The sequence below is a fragment of the Solanum verrucosum genome, unplaced genomic scaffold, assembly GCF_900185275.1.
Source record: "Solanum verrucosum unplaced genomic scaffold, falcon-dt-bn FXZP01000261.1, whole genome shotgun sequence".
Lineage (NCBI taxonomy): Eukaryota > Viridiplantae > Streptophyta > Magnoliopsida > Solanales > Solanaceae > Solanum > Solanum verrucosum.
The window spans coordinates 3,743,912-3,766,252 of record NW_026019969.1 but is presented as its reverse complement, the minus strand read 5'-3'; the positions used below and the strand labels follow the sequence as shown (position 1 = coordinate 3,766,252).

The 22,341-nt window shown below is 31.3% G+C and overlaps 2 protein-coding genes across 2 annotated transcripts; one reads left to right on the top strand and one right to left on the bottom strand.

Annotated features, from left to right (window-relative positions):
• Positions 1–2,117: 2,117 nt before the first annotated feature.
• Positions 2,118–3,604, top strand: LOC125816861 (inactive protein RESTRICTED TEV MOVEMENT 2-like). Its single transcript, XM_049496504.1, has 2 exons — positions 2,118–2,262; positions 2,405–3,604. Exons 1-2 carry the CDS (start codon positions 2,118–2,120, stop codon positions 3,484–3,486), a joined length of 1,227 nt encoding a protein of 408 aa, XP_049352461.1. The 3' UTR covers positions 3,487–3,604.
• Positions 3,525–11,919, bottom strand: LOC125816859 (protein RBL). Its single transcript, XM_049496502.1, has 6 exons — positions 11,734–11,919; positions 11,157–11,255; positions 9,697–10,784; positions 9,335–9,593; positions 8,425–8,532; positions 3,525–4,124 (listed from the first exon to the last, which is right to left on the bottom strand). The coding sequence occupies exons 1-6, from the start codon at positions 11,753–11,755 to the stop codon at positions 4,120–4,122; spliced, it is 1,581 nt and encodes a 526-aa protein (XP_049352459.1). The 5' UTR covers positions 11,756–11,919; the 3' UTR covers positions 3,525–4,119.
• Between the last annotated feature and the right edge of the window lie 10,422 nt (positions 11,920–22,341).

Sequence of the window (22,341 nt, the reverse complement as noted above, 5' to 3'; positions counted from 1 at the left end):
TTGATTTCATATGTTGGGAGTAAATTTGTATAAACATCAACCTGAACCTTTTACTGAAAAGGTATGACATATATAAGCATGTTGAGATAAAAGGAAAAATGAGACAATCAGGCTTGGTAATTCTAGGCATAGTACCAATAGCAACTCTAATTAAGACATGGGAAAACATAGAAGATTCAAGAATCCGAAGTTTTTTGTTCCTTCAATGTTGAGATATCTGTAGATCTGTTTCTGAAGGATATCAGTGGAACGTCCCTCTATTACTTATGCTTTTGCGATTTTATATTTATTAATATCATGGAGCATCCAGAATCTTTCAGTATACTAAAAAATCAGCATGTAGATATCATAGGTTTGAAACTCGGTCGAGTATAGGTCTATTCCTCTATCATGTTCCACTTAAATTTCAGGCTTCTTGTTAGCCGCAGTGTTCGAACTTGTGATGTGCACCCTAGCTGCATATCTCAAGTTGTGTCTTTACTATTGAACCAAAACCTTAAGATTCCAATTAGTACTAACATTTTTCCTCGAATGGACATACTTGTACCTACCTAAACCTCTTCGGGTTCCTAGTTGAGTTAAAATGGCAAGCATAGCTGGTTCTGTTAATTTGAACTGATCAAATATATGTAAATATTCAATATGCGGTAGTATGTTATAGGACTTAGTAGTTGAAACCAAAGCCCATGAATTCATCCATGATCTACGTGCTTTAAAATCACGAAAAGTATGGCAAAGAAATTATGCTAAGATGACCAGGTGATTACAAGTTTCATATTACTAAGACAATCATTCCATAGCTATTCCAGAATCCCAAATTCCCAATATAGATAATTCATTTTTTATAATCAATATCCATTAATTTCACTTTACATACAGAACTCTCTCCATAAAATACTTGAGGTACTTGTTCGGGACTGAGGTGTAGTTGTTGTACTACAATAAAACTCAAGCAGGTTTGAAGAGATTTGACGAGAAGAAAACAACAAGAGGTTCAACTGAAGCATTCTTCAATAATGATTCTGTGCTACTCAACTGAGGTAATGAGCTTTACATTATATGTAGCATGTATAAATTGATATAGCTACCTTAGATTTAACTAAGATGAAGATTGATACGGATTTGACGAAATCGTAGGAGTTTGGATCACGAATGCGCTGAAGGAAATCATGCTACGCCAATGGTGCAGTTGACGATACTAACACGTCGCTATCCTCCATTTTCCGATCGACGGCGACTCTCTCTCTCTCTCTCTCTCACCCCATTGTGAATGTGTATAAATGGGTATATATCTGAACTCCACTGCTGTATATGAAGAAAGAAGAAGACAGAATAAATGGGCCTTCAAAATCGCAATTGGGCTTACGATTATTTGTTTAGAAGGGCTTGGGAGGGTTCTCAATTGGGCTTTCAGGACCTATTTATGGGCCATAACACCTGAAATTCTGGGAGAAATTGTGGCAAATAGCCACTAATCGAATCCATAATTAAGTTTTAACTACCATCACTAAATTATTCAGTATTTATCCAAACTATAAATATAAAATAAAATTTTTAGTAAAATTCCACCCTTCAATCTAATATTTTTTTTAAAAAAATCTTGCCACAATTTTTATAATGAGACTTGTTCAAATATCAGATACAATAATATGGCATTTCAACTCGTACAAGTAAAACTCCAAGATATTGTTGTTGAGTTCATGAATAATAGCGTAAGTGTGAAATCTATTTTTCATTGTATTACTCATATTCGTTAACTCATGAATACATTTTTTAATATTCAAATTTTTTATCATTATATCTGTTTCAAACCTCATTAAAAAAATCTCAAGTTTGAACTTTTTCAAACCCAAACTTAATGAATTGGAAAGGTTTGGGAAAGAGTAGAGCACAAAAAAAGAAGCTTTGTTGCTTTAGCTTCTCCATTTGGAGAAACCTGAGAATTTTGAAGCAATGAAATTGGAATAGTTTCATCTCTAAGAAACACAAACCAAACTTGCAATTCTTGAAACCAACACATATAAAATGGAAGATGTTGTAACCCACAAAATATTCATCAAAGCTTTCAAACTCTAATAACCGTTTCCAAGATAAATAAACCTTAAGAAGAAGAAAAAATGGCAACGAGACCAAGAGGTGGTGGCGCTGGACCTAATCGCCCTAATCGGGGACCTGCAGCACGCCCAGTTTACGAAGATTTTAGGCCTGTTTATGAGCGGCATCAAGATGAAGAAGCTGAAAAACTGATTATTTATCTTCCTGGTGAGCTTATGTAGAAATAGCCCTATTTGAGCCCTAATTACTGATTATTTATCCACACGAACACAATACTTTAAAATACGATGTATCGATTCGTTCTGTATCAGTGTACAGAGAGCGCGAAACTAATATAACTCACCTGCAGGTTTCATGAAGGAGAGCATTAGAGTAAGTACAGAAGGCAAGAACACAGTGAGAGTGCGTGGAGAACGGGTTGTAGGAGGCAACAAATGGCATCGATTTCAAGAAGATTTTCAAGCACCAGATGACTGTAACATGAGAGGCATCCATGCCAAATTTGAGAATGGAATCCTCATTATCACTATGCCATGGAAAATGCCAAAGCAGTTATTAGATGAACACACAAAACAATCCCCTCCCACAATCCCTCATAAGGATGATAATGTTCCTCCCAAAACTACTCATCCAGCTGTTGAAACCCCAAGAAAACCAGCTCCTTTAAAACCCACAACTCAACATGCTGACAAAGATCAAGATTCTACAAGAAATGAGACAATGGGGAGTGCTGAATCATCAGTGACTCAAAAGGGTGATAATGCTCCTCCCAAAACAACTTACCCAACTATTCAAGCCCCCCCAAGAAAACCAACCCCTTTAAAACCCACAGCTCAATTGCCAAAGCCTCAAAATGCTGACAAAGATCAAGATTCTAGAGTAGAGGAAATGAAATTCTTTGACGACCAATTGATGAGTCCTGAATCATCAAAGACTCAAAAGGGTGATGAAGATAAAGATTTTCCAGCTCTTAGAGCAACTCCATTAGGAAAAACTAGTGGTGAGAGGGAAAAAACAAAAGATGAGAAGAAAATCTTGGAAGGTCTAGTTGGGAGTATTGAGCCAAAGATTCAGAAGAGTAAAGAAGAAAACTTGGATCAGAACAGAACACAATTGATCAGAAGTGGCAAGGACGTTGAAAAGAAGGAGAGCCATGATGCAGGTGGAAAGATTGTTGCCGAAAAGATTAAAGATTTAAGAGAAGAGTTTCAAGAAAAGGTTGGGCAGAAAGGATCAAAAGAAAAGGAAAGTACAAGTAATGTAGCTGCTGGTACCTCTTTTTATCCTGGCAGTATTGGCAACTTGAAGAAAAGCCTAGTGGAACTAAATGAAGAGAGACAACTGCTTGTCAATGCTGGAGCTGCTGTGATGGTGATTATGGCTCTTGGGGTTTATGTTTACTACTCCATCGGATCAGGGAGCACTGAGTAAAAACAACCAACACTTGAGTTACGTAAAAATGTACAAAATTTACATGGATTGTAATGCTTTTAATTTGTGCAAATAAAAGAAAATGGGGTTTACAAGTGCATATAAGAAAATAAGAATAAATCATTCTTTCAAGTCTATAAGTTAATCAAAAAATTGAATCGGTCAATTACAAAGAGACTTGGTGCATTTCCCTCCCAGCCAATGCCAAGGGTGAAATCCCCCTCACCACCTAAACTTGCAGTTCAGCTTTCCCATTACATGTCGTATATACAAGTAGCCAACAAACTCTACAACTGAAAGCAATCCAGTTCTTCAGAGTTTAGATGCTGTCCCTTTAACAGTTGTTTCCGTCAGCAGGGGATAAATATAATGCAATGTTCTAATGTCAGTTCATGTTAACAGTTAGTAGTCCCTCTAAGAGTCTGTATTGATTGCTACCACTCTGCTAGAAAAAAATCTGTCCATTGGTGCAAGTCCAGACAACTTCAGAAGTAGGTAGCATCAAATCTACTCCATAACCCCACTTATAGATGGAATCACTAGCTTGTTTACACTTAATTCACAGCTTACTGTTGTAAATTAACGTGACCTCTCGTGAAGCGATCTCTTTATATGCTTCGCCTAAGTCAAATATTAGCCTGCAAAATGTCACAATATGCAGTAAAAATATAAGAAAACCTAATTGTAGAGGTTCATCATAATATGGAATGATCCAAAATAACAAGGTATTCTCAGAGATGACACAAATATCAGTGCAAGGAAAAAACAAAAAAGAGAAAAATGAAGTGGAAACAGGATACACTCGTTTATTAATTCGTATTTTAGGAAGGTTGAAGAGGAAACAAGAATTAATATACTTATGTTGATAAAGACAAGAATAATATATATGAATATTAGTTAAGAAGATTATATATATACATGGTACCTTCACAATAAGCAAAATATACTATTTACCAAGATTGTTGATAAATAAATTAGATCATTAGTCAAGAACGTAAATTAACTCGATTCCTATTTCATAAGTTGAACAAATGGTCACTTTTTTGTAATTATGACCTATATTTGATTTAATTATATGATCATGATTTCACTAGTTACCACTCAGCTTCATTGGCGAGTGGTGGGATACAATTTGCATTTTTGAAGGACCCTACACTGAGGTGGCTACATTACTGTAGGATCCGAGCAACATGAATGAAAGAGGGAAACAACAATATTAAATGATTGATTACGTAAAAACTAAGGGACAAAATGACTTGGATGTCGATATTACTGACTTACTAAATTGATAACATATGAATTATTTGTAGCTATAATAAGTATACAAACTAATTTGATCAGAATGACTATCAATGGCAAATAAAGCTTGAACTAACTGAAGTAATTATACAAGAAACTATACACAAATGAATCTGTCTTGTTGTAATACAAAACTAAATTAAACACACCACGAATTAATTGATGGACATCTAAATGATTTACATTAAGGAAATGTACACGGATTTCAGGAATTAGCCTCCTTTTTCAAGTGGGATTTCACTAGGTATGCCGTTGTTGTTGTACACGGATTACAGGAATCCAAAAATAAGGAAAGTATATTATTCTTATGAATTGATGGAAATCTAAATGATTTATATTAAGGAAATGTATACGGATTCCAGGAATTAGCCTTCTTTTTCTAGTGGAAATTCACCGGGTATGTTGTTGTTGTTGTATACGGACCATAGGAATCCAAAAATAAGGGAAGTATATTATTCTTATGAATTGATGGAATTCTAAATGATTTAAGTTAAGGAAATGCATATGGACTTCAGGAATTAGCCTCCTTTTTCTAGTGGGATTTACACGGGGTATGTTGTTGTATATGGATTTCAGGAATTAGCCTCCTTTTTCAAGTGGGATTTCACTAGGTATGTCGTTGTTATTGTACACGGATTACAGGAATCCAAAAATAAGGGAAGTACATTATTCTTATGAATTGATGGAAATCTAAATGATTTACATTAAGGAAATGTATACGGATTCCAGGAATTAGCCTTCTTTTTCTAGTGGAAATTCACCGGGTATGTTGTTGTTGTATACGAACCACAGGAATCCAAAAATGAGGAAAGTATATTATTCTTATGAATTGATGGAAATATAAATGATTTACCTTAAAGAAATGTATATGGATTACAGGAATTAGCCTTCTTTTTCTAGTGGGATTTCACTGTATACCGATCACAGGAATCCAAAAATAAGGGAAGTACATTATTCTTATGAATTGATGGAAATCTAAATGATTTACCTTAAGGAAATGTATACAGATTAAATTCCTTCTTTTTCTAGTGGGAGTTCACTGGGTATGTTGTTGTTGTTGTATACGGATTCCAGGAATCCAAAAATAAGGGAAGTATATTATACTTATCTTTATCAACAGAAGTATATTAATTCTTGTAAGTTGTATCCGAACACTAGTACGGCAGTACCCATATTCTAATCCGAACAGCAAATCGTAAAATCTATGTGATAATTATAAATCCACACCCATGTCGGATACTTGCAGCCATATCCGGAAAACAAATATTTACAATTCTATAGAAAACATATTTCTACAGGTGAAATATCTACATAGGAAATCAATTATTTGAGTCACAAAATTAATTTGTTTCCCTTATAATAAGATAAACATATATTTCCAATTCTTCTCTGCATAACTAACATTTTACAGGTAAATTACTCAATCACTTTAACAATTTACTGAATCAAGTATTCAAACTGATCCAATTAGCTTGTTTTCAGAAACTTTTAATTTGTTTCAATTCCTTATCTTAGTGAATAAGAGAATTTACTTGCATTCCCTAAAGACACTAGAAGTTAAATGTTGGTACTTCTAAGCATTTATACTTCAAAAACCATAGTATATATATCTTATACTAAAATCAAAACTTTTATTCAAAATAATGCGTAAATAGTATCTAATAAATAAAGGTAATTTCAACCAGTATAGAAAGATAATTTATGTCTATCCTCAAAAAAAAAATTAAAAAAAAGATATTTTATGTTAATACTCCCTCCGTCCCTTTTTAGTTGTCCACTTTAGAAATGGCACACAGATTAAGGCAACAATGATTAGCACAGTGAAGTTACAATTTTACCCTTATGACAACTTTTCACTTCAAAATTACAACCACTTATTTGAATTAAAGTGAAATAAATTGGAGGGAAACAACATACACTTTTACAATTTTCAAGAAGTGTAAATAAGGGTATAATAGGAAAAAATTTGTTGTCCTTTCTTGATTTGTCAAAATGGACAACTAAATAGGGACAACTAAAAAAGGAAATATGGACAAGTAAATAGGGACGGAGGGAGTATATCAAAGACCAGTTGGTTGATTCTTGACTTTTGGATATATTTTCTATCCTTGTTTACCAAACTACTTTGAACTGTTTTTTCTCGAGCCGGGGATCTTTTGGAAACAACCTCTCTACCGCCTAGGTAGGAGTACGGGGTATGTTATTGTTGTTTACGTTTTAATAAAGATCATGTTTAGAGAGGAAAGATTAATCCTCTGTATTAGAAAAACAAGTAAAATTTTCTATTAAAAGAACCTCTGTAAATTCTTTGTTTACAAGTTGACACAAGCTCATGCACCGTGATGTAAATGTATCATAACAAAGAAATGGTTAGGAAATAGATAGCATAAAACAAAAAATATTACATAGAAATTGGAAGATTTGAACGTTTCAAAAATATTTTAATGCCGAAAGAGTAAGCTAAAGTTGGAGGGTATATAGTGAATTATGGGCATCAAATATGGGGCAAGTTTAGTCCTTCGCAGAAAAAAGTGAAGGTCATGCAATGACAAATCAAAAGGCACAAGCTAATAATATTCCACCTTCAAAGGTCAGTTATATACATGGTGTCATGTAGAAAGAACAAAAAGAAAAAAATTTAAAGAATCTGTATTTGAGAGTTGAGTGGCAATTCAAGAAACACCTAATAACGAAAACAATTGAACAAAAGACAACAGTTTCAAAATAGTTTCATTTCTATATCATCAAACACAGAGGCAGACCTAGGTTCGAAGATAACAGGAGCACCACAAAAGACAGATGCACGTTTGTTGAAGCATGTCACGTAACACCGTCTCAGAGACTGATGTCCTAATGTATATATAATTTTTTTTTAAAAAAGAAAAGTAGAATAGGGTGAGACTCGCACCATGAACTGGCGGTCAGGGCACCACATAATTTAGGTTGCATGTTCGAAACCTGCCACATACATATTTTATGCATTTTTCTTACTGTTAGCTTAAAACGAAAAACTAATGTAGCAGCCAAGATTCGAACATGAGTCATGCACCAAGACTCAAGAGCCCAAGGGGCGCACACTGATGACTAACCAAATGATCCAATCCAACAAATATGTTGGAGGGGCCCCTTTTTAAAATATAAGTTAGTTCTTCAAAGTATATAGACATATATATACCAGTTTTTTCCAAAGTTAACGGGTGCATGTGCACCCCGAACACACCACATGGGTCCGCCTCTGATCAAACATCAATTCTAACTCACATTAATAACACAAAACTTTTTTCTCTTCACATGAAAGGCACAGAGAGATAGAGTGGGGAGGGGGGAAGGTTTCAGATCGACAAAAGGAATTGAACCAAGAGCTAAGCTAAACACAACATCCATTAGAACTTAAGTTCATACTTCATAGGAACATTTCAAGGAATGCTCATAGGCATACTAACTCTTGAGTTAAACATAGTACTCAAATGGACATAAATAAAGGTTTGAGTGATGTATCACCCATTCTAACAGGAAAGGTGACCACATGAGGCCTTTCAACAACAAGAAAAAAAAAACTTGAAGATGTTCGATAGCTGGAAGTTACTATCCAAAACATCTTAAATGTTTTGCAGGCATTCTTTTAGTTTTGAGGTTTACCAGATGGCTTCGTCTTCAGTGGGGGTTTCTTAACCTTCTCAGCTTGCTGTTCCAATACCTTCTCTGAAGGCTTTCTTCTCCTTTTCAAGCCTGTTGTGCCTGTGTCCTCTGCAGCAGAATTATCTATGAGTTACCTAATTATCAAGATTCATACAGAAGTCTAACTAAAATAGCAAACAACTTTGTAAACTTAGTTTCAAACTGGTGCAATGATACGAAGAATGGAACAAATGCATGGGATAGACTATGGGTACACTGCACATAAGTACAAAAATACATCAGTAGCAGCTTCATAAGCACAGAGAATATTTTAGTCTACAATTACACAGAGGAGATGAGGAGAAACAAAGTTATAGCCTCTGAAATAGAGATGCAACAGAGAAAGACAGTTGATCTTTTCATTATCTATTATGTCCCAATGGAAATTTCTTTACTTGATCTGGTTCAAACATCAAATTTTACTCTCCTTCCATTGCAAGGTCAAATTAAGTTTTCTGACTTCTTGTTGTTGCAAAATACAGATAATGATACTTATTAGGATATACTGAAGCAAAAAAAAAGTATCATGGATTCCTAGCAGAACTAATGTTAAAAGTGAACTCATAACAGTTCTGCTTCAGTGTACATAGTGACTTCCCTAACATCCTCAGAGAACACCCTGGTTGATTGGGATTGAGGCATAGTTGATTGATATCCAATAAAAAGTTCCGACACAAATTCAGAAATTTGAAATTAAACAACAGTAACCTTAGAAGGCTGCCATTTAGGATTGTCAACTGGATATAGATTTTATCAACATTTTCTTTCACATGACATAACAAGGAGTTTACACTCACCAAGGATATGAAATTTGGAATCACAGAATTCATAATAGTTAGATTCATTTAAAATATAATCGAAAATGTCTTACCGCCTTCAAATGGACTGGACTCATGATTCACTTGCCCATTTTGTCCAGCCTCTTCTGAAAGAGGAGACCCAGATTGGTTGCTCTCACCTAGCTTTGAACTACTACCAACACACTTGTCCTGTTGCTCTGGATCAGGAATTGGCTCAGCAGGCAAAAAGCAAATTTCATCTCCCGACAAATCTGAATCACTGAAAGTTGAATCATTCTCCAGACCATCGATATCAACATCTTCATCCTCGTTGACATCAGACCCTTTAACCTGCAGCATCATGTTCATATCAAAAACAGAAAAAGAAAAGTAGGAAGGATGCCTTATCTATACTTCTTTCCTATTCAACGAGTCCAACAAATAATACTCTCACCTTCTCAATTTCCGGATTGAGATCAAATTCATCTTCCCTTTCAACATACTCCTCATTTTCTTCAAGTTCTTTGAAATCGGGAGCAAATGCACTCCAATTCTCGGTGAAGTCTTTTGCCCATATATAGACTAACCCAGACAGAGAAACAGAGACTACAACAGGGTTGACAGGATGCCAAGCTAGATCTACTATCGCTTCCTTTGGTCCTTCAAGAATTTTCACAAGATGACCGGCCCGATCCCAAATGTAGATCTTGTGCTCCCCTTTGTTAGCAGAACCACCAACAACCCACTCACCATCACCACTAAAACATGGAGCTTTCCAGTGCACTCGGGTGACAGAATCCTGAAACTCCCGAAACAAAGTTAAACATAGCGCTCCAACAGCTTTCAGCTTCTCGACCCCTTCCAGATCATTCAGGTCATTGGTTGCTTCATCTAGACCCGTAAGAGCATTTTTTACGGGAAGAAGGTTCTCATAAATCCTTATTGTACGATCAGTTGAATTTATTAAGAGATACTGTCCATTTCTGCTAAACACAATATTCTTTATAACAGCATTGCCTGGAACAAGAACTATACCACGCACTTGAACACTTCTGTGGTCAACTATTAGTATTTCCCCTTTGGAGTTCCCCACATACACCAGATCTCCGTACTTGTTAAAGCAAGCAGAAGTAGGAGTAAATGGGGAAGATCCATCTGAAAATTTATTTTTTGAAGGAGGAGCAACCCCATTCCCTCCTTCAGTAGGCAAGACAGGGAGCACAGTCACGCTTCCTGTCTCCAAGTCAACAATCATAGGAGCAGATGAAAGGGGGCACACCAAGCAAATAGATGGAGTAGTGGACCTAGGATATAGGCGAGCTTGTAAAGGGGTTTGCTGTAGAGTGATCCGAGTAATCTTCTCTCCTCTGACAACATCCCAGAGTGACAAGGACTTATCAGCAGCGGAGACAAGTATGCGGTGACCATACTTTGACCAACAAACACTCGTAATAGAGGCAACAGAATCGTCGTCCTTGAATTCTCTTGCAATGCCTCTGGTCCCAAAATCCCAGATAATGCAAGTTCCATCAGCACATCCAGCTGTAAAATCAAAGACAGTTTAGGTTTTTACAAAGGCAACATATAATTCCTAAAAGTTACTTTTTTTATTGGTATATCTTTCCTAAAAGTTATTAATCTAAACAACCACCAAAAAGTTCTAATCTTTTTTGCAACAAATAGATATTTGAGTTGCTTCAAGATATCAATTGACTATCATTATCACATTCAGCATGATGCTTCAGAAACAAAACAAAAAAGAATGAAAGCAAAAGAGCTACATGAATCAACATAATTTTGATTCATGTAGCTCTTTCTCTTTCATTCTTTTTTTTGCTTCTTGGAGTCATGTTAGTCATGTCAAAAGCACAATCAAAAGGGAAGGGGAGTTCAGTAAAGAATTATTCACAGTACCTGCAAGAAGGGTGCCACGACGATTAAAGGCTATGCACTTCATGATCCCACTCTCCAAATACTCCTCTATAATTTCAGGGAAAACCCCCTGCAATGGGTCTTAATCCCAGAAAAGAACCCAAAAGACAAATGTCAACAAAGCACATATCAGCAGAAATTAAACAGAAGAAGAGAATCAAAATTTATCCCTATTTTGTGCACCTATGTTTGAGACACCCATGTTCAAAGATCTTCCTTTTTCTGTTTAGTCATGTTGCTTTTGTGGTTTTCTTGGAGAAAGGGGTGAATTTCTCAAAAAATCATCCTTTTCTCCAAGAAAACCACAAGAACAACCCAACTAAACAGAAAAGAAAGGAAGATCTTTCTACATGTGTATTTTGGATTCTTTCTTAAAGAAACCACAACCACAACCACAAGAACAATAGAAACATTAGGTAAAAACATAACAAAATTCACCCTTTCAGAAACCCACAAATGATGTAAAAACAAGCAATTCAATCTATACTTCAAGAAAACCACACAAAAAAACAGAAAAATCAAGAATTTTATATGAGTGTTTCAAGAAACAGAAGCTTACCAATAATAGGAGCATCCATCATGCAAACCAAAACCTAAAATGGAGAAATTTGAACTATATGTTGATTGGTTTCTCCAATTGGAGAGAGAAAAATTCAGTCTTTATGGGCTTTAGAGTGAGCTTCTGAAGTATTACACCAGAGAAGCGGAGAAAGACAGAAAAACGACTACTTCTGAAGTGGGGGGTTCTTGAAACTATGAAAAAGGGTTTTAGAACAATTTATTAAGGTTGTCTTTTTTCCTTTACCATTTATTAAAAGGGATAATTTCATAGTAAATTGGGGGATAATATATGGGGGGGGGGGGAATCCATAGTTAGTCAATTTTTCATATTTCTGAAAATAATTGTATGCATAGTTCAAAATTTTAGTTATATTTAAAAAGATTATAATTAAAATTTAAATTATGTCACCACTAGCTAAATTCTAGTTTTGTTTAAAGAAAGAGTACATATAAAATTGTAAACATTGATCAAAAATTTAGTTAATTTTAGATATTATAATTTAAAAAATAAAATCTATATCACTAGACAAAGTGGCTAGTGATATTTTATTAAATATAAATAAGGCGAATCAAAAAAGATCAAATCGAACAGACTAAAATGTTTTCTCTGCAATAGGAGGAAACAATAACATTTAGTTCAATATTTCCATTTTAGATTCTGCACAATGGACGGTCTTATCACTAGTAACCTTCTCTTTCTTGAACCTTTATACAAATATTCTTGATTTTTCTGTTGTTTTTGTGATTTTCTTGGAATATAGGGTGAATTTCTTGTTTTTACATCATGTTTCTATTGTTTTTGTGGGTTTCGGAAGAAAAGGGTGAATTTCTTGTGTTTTTACGTAGTGTTTCTGTTGTTTTGTGGTTTTCTTGAAGAAAATAATTCAATTTTATAAAAAAAAAATGAACTAAACCTACAATAACCAGACCGACGATTATTTTTTTTCATTTGGTTTGATTTGGTTTTAACCAAAAACCGATCAAAATCGAACCATGAACACCGCTGCCCTTAGTTATAATATATATCAAGATATCTTAATGATAATTGAATTAACTAATAATGACCAGAAAAATGACTCGAAGACAAATTATTTAAGATGTGAAATTAATTTTTAAAATTATAAAAATAAAAATTGCAAATCAAACTAAAATGTAAAGCAAAAAACTAAAATGACTTCATACATAAATTATCAACTAAAATTGCAAAAGGTTAATATGCACAGTAAAATTTTAAAAATTACATACATACACATATATGTATAATTATAATTTTTGAATAAATATTTATATAGCTAAATTTTTAGCTATTTCTTAAACATCATAACTAAGTAAAATTATGTGTATTTTAATAAAAGTAAAAATCAAATTTAACCAAATCAAAAAAGTCAAATCATACTACTAAAATATCAAAATTTCCTTGATTTTTGGTGAACACTCTGTAAGGATAGTAATGAATGCACTATTAAATGATTCATTCAATAAAATAATATATATATAATGTTTGTACTTATATGAGCTCATGTAATTTACTTGCACTGAATACCTAGATGATTATTAAATATAAAAAAAATTAAAAAATATAAAAAAAATTGACAAATCGAGATAGGAATGAAGGTGGAAATAAAAAAACAACCTATTATTTTTTGTTTTATTTGATTTATAAATACAAAAGTAATATAGTGAGAGTACTTCATAAGAAATTCTTTATACGTTTAAAATTATGAATAAATTAACTTAATTATTCATAATAAACATCTTGAAGGCATTAAAAACATAATGAGACATATCTAAAATACTTTAAAAAAAATGTATCAAAATACGTATATTTATATGTAATAGAACAGTATTTGAAATTTAGAGCTTATAAGAAATTATTCTGGTAAATAAATAATCTAACATATAAAAGATCAATTAAAATATTAATTCATTCTAGATGAGGATTGATTTGATTGAGTTGAGAAAAAAAATCAATTTGTTGGTCTACTTTAATATTATATAAATTATATAAATATATAAAAAAGAGTAGTACTTAATAATTAAGATAAAATAAATATAATATGATAAATTATCCAGGTGGAGAATGGTAACAGAGAGTCGCTCCCATAAACTAATGATTGGGACTCCTGGTCTTGATCGAATCGGAGATTTCGATAACCAGGGGAATCGACAGAGAGAGATAGGTCGGATACTAGAATTTACCTAAAAGTCCCGACTTTTTCGAGGCAGGACTTCGACTGGGCATTTTCGCGCTAAGGCACAACGACTTTCACGTAGCTGCTACGCCCTTGCTTCTTGTCTTATCTTTTACTAAGAAACTAATCTAAATAGAAGTCAATTTTGATTATGAAATGATAACACCGAGCTGATTCAGTAATTGTATGTACTGCTCTGCCACTTTAATAGAAGTCAATTTTGATTATGAAATGATAACACCGAGCTGATTCAGTAATTGTATGTACTGCTCTGCCACTTTTACGTTGGTGAATAGAATATCATCACCTAGTTCTCTTTATACATTATACAATTGATAGAAGGGGGAAGGTATTTATTTTCTTAGTTTTAAAAATCAAATATTATTGATGATATTTAATATTTGTTTTCATGATTTATCCTAAATTTGCTTTAATTTATTTTAATCTTATCAATCTGAAGCTCACGAGATGAGTCGGATTACGATCTATCCATTAAAATTGGCTCAATTTAGCCTTTTTGAATTTGATAAAAAAAAGTTTGGTTGATATTTCAAAATCTTACTATCGGATCCATTAATCTCATCATAGAAAATGAAGCAGAACTTTTTGTTTACTTAGTTTTAAAAATCAAACATTATTGACGAGATTTAATTTTTTTTTTCATGATTTATCCTAAATTTGCTTTAATTTATTTTAATCTTATCAATTTGAAGCTCATGAGATGAATTGGATTGCAGCCTACCCATTAAAATTGGTCCAATTTTACCTTTTTGAATTTGATAAAAATGATTTGTTTGATATTCCAAAATTTTACATTAATCGCATCATAGAAAATGAAGTGAGACTTCACAAACAAATACAAAGGCTCTTACTTAAATTTAAAATAATAGTGTGATTGAAATCACTCACCTTGACGAAAATGATAAGATTTTGATGGTATTTTGCCCATTCTAAAAAAGCAACGCATTTTACGATTCAACAGAATATAAAAAATTTCAATTTTGATGAAGCAATCGTTTCCAATGATGATTTCACCAAGATCCACTTCTGAAACAAAAATTGAGTTTAAACTGACATTAAAATTAAGTATCGAAACAAATGAATGCATACTCATAAAAATCAACTTGAGAAATAAGAAAATAAAAATAAATAGTTATACATACAGCACCTTAAAAATATTTTTTTTCAGCTCTCGAGTTTATCAACAGTTTTTAAACCATAAGAGATTCATTCTAACGAGAACATAAAAGTGATAACATAAAAGATGTACCCTTTATTGTATCTTCGTTTATAGCAATGTTATGTAGAAGTAGTAAGTCTGTATGAGTTGCTCTACTTTCAATGTGGGATTAGGACGGTCAATTACTTAATAGGCCCCACTTTATTTTATTTTAGATTTTAGCGCATAAGTAATTATTGTGATTGTCTATTTTTTTATTTTAAAAATAATAACCTATAAAGCATTATGAAATATTCAACGAACTAATAAATAAGTTTGACTACAACAGTCTTCGATGAGAAATTATATTATTATAATAAATGAACCTACTTGAGAATACTTATAACGTCTTATCATTTATGTGAGTCAAAACTCGAATAATAACATCTCATGATCAAAATGTCCAAAATAACTCATAATATTTTGCCATCAATGAATATTGCATGACTGACTAGTTTTTGTTATATCTTATGCATGTATATTTAGTATATTCATATACCATGTAAATTGTTATGTATAATTCATGTTGTAAACGTCAGTGATATCAAATCAAGCTATAAATCTCAAGAGCAAATCATACATAAGTGTAAAATCGATAAACACCTCAAATATATATATATATATATATATATATATATATATATATATATATATATATATAAATTCTTAAGAACATGTTTGTTCCGACCTATATACATTATCATATTTTAAAATTATTTATATTTATTCAAATTCATTTAACAAATATGTCAAAGGTAAAGGAAACAATGCAAGGAATAAAGTCTTAGCTTACCTCAAATTTAAACTAAGTACTTTTGTTAAATGCTCTTAATTTATATATAAAAAAATTCATAATATCTAATACACATGTGTCACGTCCTCCCCCGAAGAATTGGACCACAAATATATGATACTTAGTATGAGATATATACAAGTCTATAAGACAATAAGCAAGCAAAAAAATAGCTAAATAAATTGCATACACGTAACATAGAGTCATTTGAACAAAAATTATACAATATGATAACTATAAAATGTCTAGGAGACCTTTACAAAATTTGAAAATGGTACAATTAACAACTGATCAGAACAGGACTTAGACAGAGATGAAGTTCACTAAAAATTTGATCGAAGAATAAGACTTGACCTAATGTGAATGTTTGTCGCCTTGTGAACTTGCATTAATAAAAATGCAACGTCATTGAACTTAGGAACATCAATACATATACAACATACACTAGTATAAGAAACATACAAAATGACTAGTAAACAAATAACGGTGCTCATTTTAATCAAAATACTTAAATGAAATTCTAATAAGCATACGTATAAATGAAATGTCATATAAAATCGTAACCTATAAAGTAATGTTACTAACATTATGTACATGTCTTACAAGTTATTCTTTATTACAAAGTATCAAATAGTTTGACTAGGTGACATTCTTTACATTTTTTTGTATATGTCTAATAAATGTGTGCATAAGATGGCCTACTAGAGGCGATTCATGTCACTGGTATGACATATATTATCTGAGTTCTAGATAAAATACCTTTCATAATCAGACTGAAAGATGCATTCTTCTTAGGCGCGCCATAATGATCTTATATTGTCTACATTTTATATATTTCATTTTTTGCTCTTAGTCAGAAAAATCAATGCATCTAGTTGATTACAGTGTGCCACAAAGAATATGTATGCACGATCTTCAGACTTACTTTAATGATTTAGTATCAATATTGTGCATCACACCACATATATATATACGTCAAATAGCTTATTATTACTCTTTCATCATTATAATTAACGTATATCAGATATTGTCATATAGACCTATAATAAATTGATTATACAAAAGATCATTTAACCTCTTGAATTGTAATTTTTATGTGATAACCAAATCTCTTAGACTAATGATTTAGCTTCCAATTACTAGTGTTCGATTTATTATATGACTGTCATTTTGTGATGAAGTATACTAGAATAGGCTATATTGTGACAAGTTATTTTTAATTTAGACAAATAACATATATACTATGTAACTTTTAAAAGTTATAATTTACTATACGTACAATATGAAATATCATGAATACTCTATCTGAAAGGAGTTATATGAATATCTATTAGCTATAATGATAATACATCTAACACTATATCGTAATAAAGCCTTTAACTTGAATTTTTGTTATATCGGAATATATACTTGTTCAAAGTGAGACCATATATAGGTAATGGGATAATTTGAAACACTATGTCGCAATGAAGCCTTTATCTTGAACTTTTATTATAAGGCTCCCCTTAGCTTCAAACTTCAGTTTAATGCTTTAAATGACTTATATAAGTGTCTTTTTAAATATAATTGTCCATTTACAATATTATTCTTGTGATTATCCTAATTCGTGGACATTTACAAGTCGCATACGTACTTTAAATTACGTAGTATTACAATTTACAACGTATATGACCCATCTCCCAACATTAGTAAAGTTACAACATTGGTCAAACAAACAAAACAATGTAATTTCAAAAAAAAATAAAAAATTCTAAATCAAAATATACCAGTTATTAATTCTTAGCCATTAAGTCTGAATATTTCTAAGAATTATAATTTTGAAATTTAAAATTAAACTCATGAATTTCTATATTCAAATCCTCAATTAGTCAATTCCAATGTAAAACATACACATACGTAAATAATGAAATGGACAAATTATTATCTACCTCAATACTATATGTTGACTTTTTTTTTATTATCAAAATTCCTATAACTAAAGATTATTTTAGTTAAACATTCATAAAAGATATAAACAAAAGTGAATCCACATTGTAGAATATAATTTCATCAATTTACGAATTTTTCTAACAACAGTCCTATATATATATATATATATATATATATATATATTTAAATGATAATTAATATTATCTCATGATACAAATAAACCGTGGACTGATGTATTTTTTTAAAGTATCACTTGTTTTATTCTATTATTCACGAAATAAAGATTCAAAAATCTCAAAAAAACAAGTTTTTCATGTTATTTTGTCTTGTTTCCTTTTTTTTTTTTTTTTTTTGGTTGCTTTTCCAATTTTTTTTATTCATTTGGAGTCTTCTATCCCTTTTTTTTCTTTGACCATAACTGTCATGCTTATTCTCCTTTTTTTAATCCTTTTGTTTTAAGTAATTACTTTTGTTCTCACGTGGTTAGTCATGCCAACTCCTTCACAAACTTTTCGTGAGGTTTCGCTCTATAAAATATATATATATATTTTTTAAATGAATACTACATGTACTTTATTTATTTCACGTAAAAAGTGTAATAAAATTATTTTTAATCTAAAATGGATATGAATACCCTTATATATTCATTTTACGTTTTATTTTTAACCATTAAAACATTTTTAAAAATTCATGAAAATAACACCCTTTTTCAAATGTGAATTTATTTTTTTTGGTCAAAGTTTGTCACCAAGAATTTCTTGGTTTAAATGATGGTCTAACTTACATAAATTCTATAGTGTATGAAATTTTGGTGAAATTGAAATTAATATTATTATGAGACAATGGAAAGATTAAATAATAATACAAGAATCCTAATCAGTTTCAATGAATGATTAGTTGTTAGAGTTCATAACCAACTCAAATTATGAAAAATTTACAAATATCATATTAATTATTACTAAATAATAATAACTACTACTATTACTTCTTTTTTTACTAATTTACGTTTTAGTGTTGAAAATTTGAAGTTCACTTATTTTATTTTATTATAAATTTTGGAATGTTTTTAAAAATACGTAAAAGATTCATAAATAACCTTTTTAAACTTTTTTGTCTAAAAATATCCTTAAGCTACAGAAAAGAGACTGATTTTGAATTTCAAACGTAAATGAGAAAATAATTACCAAGATTTTGTGACTAAAACTAAGGAGAGATTTGTGGAGTGAAATAAGAAAGGGATAAATGTTGATTTTGGGAGTAAAATAAGAGATTTTGGAAAATTTTAGAACTGGTAGGAAATAATGGAAATTATGGGAAAAACCAAAATAGGAAAAATTACTTAAATATACAACACTTCTTTACCTATTCTCAATATTTCCCTACTCTTTTACTAAAATACAAAAATCCCTTATTTTCCCCCAATTCAACTTAACCGGATACTTTATTAGTTTAAGTATCCGCCCGTTATTAATTAAAGTATCCGCGCTGTTATATTATGCATCCACCCGTTAATTAAGTATTTGTGGTGCTAACAACTTAATAATTTAAGTATCCGCCCATTATTAATTATAGTATCCGTGCTGCTATATTATGCATCCACCCGTTAATTAAGTATCCATGCTGCTAACAACTTAATAATTTAAGTATCCGCCCGTTATTAATTAAAGTATCCGCACTGCTATATTAAGTATCCACATTGCTATATTATGTATCCGAAAAACACTAAAAAAGGGATTTTTGGTAATTAATGAAAGAGTAGGGAAATGAAGTAATTTCTTTCTTATACTATGTCATTTGCCTAATTTTTACAAAAAAAGTAAGGGATAATATATGTTGTTATGAGTCCTTCTGTTGTTGATTCTTGGATCCACTTGAGCTTAGCCCATGTGAAAAAATTTCAAATATTTTGTGTATTACCTTGTTGGGCTGGGCCAAGCTAAATTTTCTATTAAAAGCACATCACGTAGTGGATTTTTAGGTTTTGCCCATGGGTTAGTGTTGTCCGACATAAATTAAGTAGTATCTAATTCGCAAAGAATAATTTAGGTCTTACAAAAGTTTTTATATGTTGAATTGTTGAGATTTGAAGAATAATTTATTTATTTTTGACAAAAAAAAAAGTCTGATATTTAGCCCTCACAAGACTACACTTCAAACAAAAAAAAATCTAAAGTCTGCAAATTTTCAGTTTCAATCACATACGAAAATTGTTTTTGAAGCGAATAAATTTACAAAGGAAATAAGTAAAAACAAGTACAAGTTAAAGTGACTCCAAGTCGAGTATTTGTACAATTCATCAAAAATAATTTATCTTGATTATTAGGTAATAGATAAAAAATATCTTTTAATTATCCGAAACGAAATAATTTTATCGTCCGTTAAAATAAATATCTCGTTCCTACTGAAATCAGCCCCCATTCAAATGTGCCGAAGTCATATATGCAAAAGTCAAAACCCAAAGCTGAAAAGAAATTCCATCTACAGTGATTCGAAATTTGACTTACATTATCAATAGTGTAAATTTACTCATTAGAAAATATGGAATTAATTATGAAATCTATAGGTAATCACTAGCTAATTAATTATAAAAACTCAGCTAATTAATTTTTATTATAATCCACTGCTAATCCATAGCTAAATGAAATTAGCTTGGGATTTGAGTTGTTTAACTATGAAACTTTTTTCGTCACTAATTCCATATTTTCTAATAGTGATTTTCTTTTTTAAAAAAAAACAATATCACCATAACCTAATCAGTTATAACATGTTTAAGAGTATCAACTCATGTTTAATATAGAATAATTAAACATCAAATTTCTCTCTCTATATATATATAATAAGTTATTTAATTCCCTTTGGCCTTTGGCATACAAACCTTTTATTGTTAAATCCCCTTATTTCAATTTCTGTCTCCGCAACTACATGTATGATATTATGATACAGAGCTCGGATTATTGTGAAGAATATTCATACTTTAGGACAAATAAAAAGATAAACCTTTATTGGTCATATTATCAAAATGAAACAATAACTTGTATTTTGTTTTTAACTTAAAAAATGGAACTCAATGTCATTTATGTTCTTTTTTTTAAAACTTAAAAAACGGAAATAATTTTTAAAATAAAATAAAATGCCTAATTCTGAGCTTGAAACTAGGCCTCCAAGGTAAATTTGAGGAGCCTTAACCACTGGGTCATCTTTCTATACTATATATATATATATATATATATATAAAGGGTGTTCAACAATTAGTATATATCCAAAAATAAAAATATTTAACATATATACAAATTTTTCGATGAAAGTTGTTCATCTGACTACCCTTAGCTAGGTGTAGCTCCGCCCCTATATATACATACACACACTACATATTGTTGATTTTGAGTTGAAATGTGGATGAAGGGACAATATTATAATTAGTGTGTACATTATACTAAAAGCACGTAATAGAATATTATAGGGATAACGATCTGAAAAATGCCTCAATTTTGGTCGAATTTGCTGTTGCGATACTAAACTTTCATAAGGATCTATTACCTCCCTAGACTATTTAATACCATATTTTTTACCCCCTGAACTATTTAATAGTGTATTTTAAAGGTATATATGTGCCCACGTGAACATATTACTATTTATAATTTTGCGTTATATTTTATGTCCACGTGGGCAAATATATATGTTTAAAATACGATATTAAATAGTCTAGAGAGGTAATAGGTCCTCATGAAAGTGTAGTATCACAACAACAAATCCGACCAAAATTGGAATATTTTTTAGACTCTTATCCCAATATTATAGGGTTGTTAGTTGTCACTGATATTATTTCACAATGTCACAAGAACATCCGTGACACTCTGATTTATGTAACATGGATTCTAGTGTGTGTCTCTATATATATTTTAATTATATATAATTATATAGTAGTTACTTTAATTTCTTCAATATTTCAACAGAGGGAAAAAGACAGGTTTGTGATGTTGCTCTCAATTCAGTGACCAAATGGGTACTTTTTCTCTTCCTTTCTGTGACATGTGACACTAGTTTGGACAATATTGGACTACCACATTATTGGTCTCTCATGTCCTTCTTATCCAACGGTACTCTTATTCAGAGGCAAAATTAAGATTAGAAGTTTGGACAATATTGGACTATCATATTATTGGTTTCTCATGTCTTTTTTATCTAACAATACTCTTGTTCAGAGGTGGAGCCAAGATTAAGAGTTTGAAGTTTAAATTTTATTTTTTTTTAAAAGAAAAAACTTTTTATTAATAGTGGGTTTGAATCCATAACTCTAGCTTGGAAAACATTTTCACTTAGCTCCTTCTCTGCTCTTGATCTTCCATCTATAGCTACTATATATTTGGTCCAACTAAACCCTTCTTGGCATGTGAATGGTAAATATATACTACAATGATATTTAGTAACCAATAATAAAAAAAAGCATTATTTAGCGAGCGAATTAAACTGAAA